Source organism: Lactuca sativa, chromosome 8 (assembly GCF_002870075.4).
Source record: "Lactuca sativa cultivar Salinas chromosome 8, Lsat_Salinas_v11, whole genome shotgun sequence".
NCBI classification, from domain to species: domain Eukaryota; kingdom Viridiplantae; phylum Streptophyta; class Magnoliopsida; order Asterales; family Asteraceae; genus Lactuca; species Lactuca sativa.
The window spans coordinates 217,943,966-217,949,711 of record NC_056630.2 but is presented as its reverse complement, the minus strand read 5'-3'; the positions used below and the strand labels follow the sequence as shown (position 1 = coordinate 217,949,711).

Here is a 5,746-nt window from a genome sequence, read left to right as displayed (position 1 = left end):
GTAGTAAATCCGAACAGGTTAATGAACTCGCAAATTGGAGTTTTCAAACCCCACGTATATCTAATATCTATCTTTCTTTCTTGCTTCAACATCAACATGATGTTTTGTAAATCGTGTTTTTTAGGAATTAAACAGTGTATTGTTGCACTGTCTTAGATTCTTGTTACAAATGCATAAATTGGTGGTAGATGATAGGAGAATTAGTCAATACTTATCCAAGGCTTTTCTTGGCATTTGTCCTATATTTTATGGCATACTCTCAAACAATTTGAGACATGTCCTATATTTTATTGTTATATCTTTGCCCTTGGAGCAATGACGCAGCTAATGAGCTAATTGGCATACTCTCAAACAACCATTTTTAAAAGGACATGTCTCCCTCGTTTCTCCTGCTACGAGCAGCTATCACAATACGTCACATACAAACCGTTTACTTTGATAATGACAAAATTGCGTTGTTCTACTGTTCATCCATCATCAACATATTCCCCTATCCAATCAATAATTTCCATCCCCTTTTCTTTCATTTTGATTCGTTCCCAAATCACATTACCAATCGATTCCTCATACCATGGAAATTGATCAAGTTGAGGAAAACCCTAACTGGCTTTTCGATTATGGATTGATGGATGATATCTCCGCCGCTGACTTCACCGCTCCGCCACCGTCGGCCGTTGGTTTTACTTGGCCTTCGACGGCCATCACCTGCTCAGCATCAGTACCTGCTGTAAGGTTAGTCGTGTGTGTGTTTTTTTTGAGTAAATATTTCATGATTTCACACTAGTTGTTACACGAATTAGGGTCAAATTAGAGTGTATGAATCAAGGTAGATATTATTTTTAGCAAAAACTCTAAACATTTTTGAATTTTTTTATACTAAACGACATAATATGATTTAGACATCACTTTGAAATAGGAGAATTGAATCCTGTGATGGTTCTTTTGTTCATCAGGTGTCACAATCTGGTCCTTTTGCGCGACTGAAGTTTCTATCATCAACATAACTTAACATGATAACGAAATTTTCTTGCAATTTACTTCACAAAGTCATATAAAAAGTTGAAATTTATGAATGATGTTTCAAAAAAAGTTGTGGAAATTGTCAAGTCAATCTTTCTGTATTAAATCAAAAGAAACACTCGAATATAACATACCTGACTAAATTAAAGTAAAAAGATAGAGGATTTGTAAATTGATGAAAATGAAATTGGATTTCAATTATTATTTAGTTTGAAGTTCATAAATTGATTGCTATTGGTTGTTTCTACAGTGTTGAGATTGAAAGCTCATTTATCGATTTTGAAGGCTTTAAAGGAACAGCATCACGCAAACGGTATATATTCCTTTTTACTTAATGTAGAAAAAAAAACAACTCAACACATAACTTCCAACTTTTTACAAATTTGCCCTCATTTATTTTCTTCCAAATTTGCTTCATTTTTTCAAATATTTTTTAAACATCATTTATCCATACAACGTTTTATGCAGGTTAAAGTCTGAATCTTGCAGCAATGTTTATGGGTCGAAAGCAGGACGTGAGAAATTGCGTAGAGATAGGATGAATGAGAGGTATAATTTAAAAATCATTTGAAATATTATAATTTCATGTTATAATTTTGAATTTTGTAATATTATAATCTAAAAATCATTTGAAAAAAGGTTCTTGGAATTGGGTTCGATTCTTGAACCTGGAAGGCCACCGAAAACGGATAAGACTGCAATCTTGAACGATGCTATTCGAATGATAGCACAGCTTCGAAATGAAACGGAGAGGCTTAATGAGTCAAATGTTGATTTGCAGGAAAAAATTAAGGAATTAAAGGTGGGTCCCTTATTTAGGTGCTTTATAAATTATAAGTATTGTTTCCTTAGGACAAGACAAAATAGGTTGTGCTGTGTTTGGTGTTTCGTCTGTATTGGACTGGGACAAACGTTGATGAGACAATTTTTTGTCCCATCCAAAAAGATGGAACAAGGTGGGACGTGGACTCGCTCTCGATCTCTTGTCTGTGCAAAAAGACGTAAACGCCCTTTTCATCATCATCATCATTGAAAATATTCCTAGAAAACTTGTCCAGTCCGATGGAACAAACACAGGCATAGCCTGTGTTGTGTTTGATACACGGGACAAGCTTTCTAGGGCTATTTTTAAGGATGAGGATGAGGAGGGCATTTATGTCTTTTTGCACAGACGAGAGATCGAGAGCCGGTCCATGTCCCACCTTGTTCCATCTTTTTGGATAGGACAAAAAATTGTCTCATCGACGTCTGTCCCAATCCAATACACTCCAAACACAGTATAACTGATTCTTACTTGTGATTCTTAAATGACTTATTTTGAATTTGTTTTAAATGATTAATTAGGCTGAGAAGAACGAACTCCGTGATGAAAAGCAGAGGCTAAAAGCGGATAAAGAGAAGCTCGAACAACGAGTCAAATCCATGAGCGGTCAACCTGGCGGCTATCTGACACATCACACCGCCATGCGGGCGGCATTTGCCGCCCAAGGACAAGCTTCCGGAAACAAATTGATGCCGTTTGTCGGTTACCCTAGTGTTGGCATGTGGCAGTTCATGCCATCTTCGGTGGTCGACACCTCACAGGATCACGTCCTTCGACCTCCAGTCGCGTAATTTATCTGACCTTTCTGGTTTGTTTTTTTTTCTTCCATCTTGATTATGTATTATAAAATGATGATGATGATGATGATACACTTTGTTATTGTTCTTGAATTTTTGTGTGGTTTGAAAAGGTTTGTGAAGGAAGAATGTGTACGAATTGGCGATAGAATTCGCCTTTCTTGCTATCTTGATGTAATATATATATCTAAATTACTGTTTGATTTGGGAAATAAAATCATAACTGTGACTATGGAATATGAATATGTATTCTTTATTGTTTTAAAGAATATAAATTTCAGCTAAAGAATCGTCCTTGGTTAGTTATATTTAAAATGGTTTCTATGGTTTCTTTGAATTAATTTATCGTCCTTCGTTGGTTATATTTAAAATGGTTTCTTTGATTTAATTTATTTCCTTTCTTCCTGTTACAACATTTTGGATAGAAAGTCAAACACATTATATTAATCTCATCCAAATACATATAATTGGGTAGATTTTTTAAAGTATTAATGTTTTAATGAGAAAGGAAAAAAATAAAAGCGCAATTATTTAGGTGGGTAGAATTTTTTCAAAAGACAGCCATAACAAGAAAAGATAAAATAAAAGTCCTATGTTACAAAAGTAATGAAATTAAGATGTTATAATAAACAGATAAATGAATGTACGTTGCTTGATTTAGCCCTATTACAAATTGTATATCAAAAAATGAAAGCAATATCTAGTGTAGAAAACTATAGAATGAACATAAACGTTTGATTTAGCCCTATTACAAATTGTATATCAAAAAATGAAAGGAATATCTAGTGTAGAAAACTCTAGATTGAACATAAACGAAAAGGCTTAGATATGTTTTCTAGAAATTCTTAAAGGGATGGTAACATAAACTTTGATGAACGAAGCATACATGGTTATGTAACAAAGGGTTAACAGTTTTAAATAACAACCTACTTTCATTGATTTGTTTATTACAGATTCTCACTTACATTTTTTTTCAAATCATTTATTCCTATTACAATATTGTAGATTGAGAAGACTAGTAAGTTATAGTAACATCATCCAAATCCAATATGATTTCATTGCTATATATAATTTTCAAAATATATGTGTTTTAAAAAGAAAAAGATGAAATTATAATGTTATACTAAAGTAGACTTTTCAAAGTTCATTGCCTTGACAAGAAAGAAAAAACAAAAATACAAAGTTGTAATAGACAAAAACTATAAAAAAAAAAAAAAAAAAAAAAAAAAAAAAAAACACCAACAAGAAGGGCTCAAATGCATTTTCTAGGAATTCTTAAAAGGGATAGGGTATGCTTAACATGAAAATAAAAGGAAAATACAATCTTGTAACAAAAAAAAATGTTATAATACACAAATAAATGTAAGTATATTGCTATAATAGATCAAACAACAACAACAAGATCTAGCATAGACTATAGAATGAACAAAACACAACCAAAAGGTCTCAAATGCATTTTCTAAAAAGTCTTAGAGGGATAATACCATCATCACGAAGAATCCAAATCCAAGTAAAGAACCAACGGTCATCTTTACAGTGATAGCTGATGAGGGAGCGGGAGGGTTTATGGTCTGTGGTGGTGGTGTTGAATCACTCGGGGGTGCATTTGATGGCGTGGTTGGGGTGGAAGGAGGGGTGGTTTGTGGTGGTGTCGGCGCTCCTGCCACCGTTGTGACCTCAACCTTCATTCCTTGGCTACAATGATTACTTCTACCACAGATAAAGTAGCGGCTTACGGTCGTTGTAAGTGGGATTGTGGTAGGGCTAGTAATGGCGGTGGAAATAGGACTTGACGATGAACAAGAATCATAGTCCGCCTTAGACACTTCAAGCACATCGTGAGAAGGTCCATATTGGAAAACTGCAATAGCCAAAGACCACCGTTAGAATGCTGACATGGGCTAACAAGGGTCGTATCAGAAGGTAGGGCAGCATGGGCGATGGCTCAAGGCCTCCAAATTTTCGAGGCCCGTTTTTATGTATCAATTTATATTATTTTAGAAATAAAAAAAAAAAAAAAAAAAAAAAAAACTTTTGGTATTAAGTCGTCACAGGTAGAGACAAAAAAGGTCTTATTTTTTTTATTTTGTCTGGGGCCTCAAATCGGCTTGAGTCGGCCCCGAGGCTAGCCTACTGTGGCTACCTATATTAGTGTATGCATGTGCATACCATGAAGTTTAATTCATATTATCATATACCATCTCTCATGTCCCATGAGTCTGGTTATGTACAAAAGAAATGCCATTAAAAATAAAAATAAAAATAAATCATATAAAGCATCGTTTCTTTTTTATTTTCAAAACATATTTCACAAAATGATAGCATATATGGGGAAATGAAACCGAAAGATAGATGAGTCATGTCTATTCAAAAAGTCAAAAAGATTTATCGCCTCATGTCTCGGACTTTTTCTATTAGATGTTTTTTTTTCTTTTGTTATAAAATCAAAAGAAACTTTCATGTATAGCTTACAAGCTTAAATCTCTACTAAGTCAAAAGAAAAAAAAAACACACACACATACATAAACACACACTAAACGTAAATGATGTTATATAGACTTGAATTTGTTACCTAAATTGTCTCCTACTACAAACGTTTGGGATGTAGCCCACGTTTGCATATCAGTAGACACGTCCCACCCTCCACTCGGAGCTCCAACAGTGTGATCCACCGCCATCGCCAACTCCAAGAGCATTGCAATAGCAACAAACCCCATTAGTGTTCCTCTCATAGTCGCCACCTTAGTCATCACCTTTTCTTGAGAAAACTAGTTATTTTCCAAGAAAGTACTTATAATTGGTTATGAGATTTGGCCTAGTAAAACCATATATTTATAGAAAGATATGGGAGGGGGGAGTATGAAACCATCCCAAATTGTTTATTGTTCTAAGTTTCTTTGAAGTTTTCATTCATGCATTATTCAAATGGTGTTAGTTGAAGACTTGGGCGATGGCTTTTTTCTCCATAAAAAATTTGAGAAATGACACCATACTTGAGAAAATTTGAGAGGATAAATGAGGACACTTTTTTAATAAGTTTAGATTAAATGTGGAAACTCATATTTGTCTACTATATTACATCGTTCTTTTTACATTAACTTAAAAA

The 5,746-nt window shown here is 34.1% G+C and overlaps 2 protein-coding genes across 2 annotated transcripts; one reads left to right on the top strand and one right to left on the bottom strand.

Annotated features, from left to right (window-relative positions):
* Positions 1 to 334: 334 nt before the first annotated feature.
* Positions 335 to 2,877, top strand: LOC111903688 (transcription factor ILR3). Its single transcript, XM_023899437.3, has 5 exons — positions 335 to 732; positions 1,271 to 1,333; positions 1,489 to 1,569; positions 1,660 to 1,822; positions 2,365 to 2,877. The coding sequence occupies exons 1-5, from the start codon at positions 572 to 574 to the stop codon at positions 2,632 to 2,634; spliced, it is 738 nt and encodes a 245-aa protein (XP_023755205.1). The 5' UTR covers positions 335 to 571; the 3' UTR covers positions 2,635 to 2,877.
* A 1,041-nt stretch (positions 2,878 to 3,918) lies between these two features.
* On the bottom strand, positions 3,919 to 5,459 carry LOC111903784 (uclacyanin 1). The gene is made up of 2 exons (XM_023899542.3): positions 5,213 to 5,459; positions 3,919 to 4,501 (listed from the first exon to the last, which is right to left on the bottom strand). The coding sequence occupies exons 1-2, from the start codon at positions 5,388 to 5,390 to the stop codon at positions 4,110 to 4,112; spliced, it is 570 nt and encodes a 189-aa protein (XP_023755310.1). The 5' UTR covers positions 5,391 to 5,459; the 3' UTR covers positions 3,919 to 4,109.
* Positions 5,460 to 5,746: the final 287 nt, after the last annotated feature.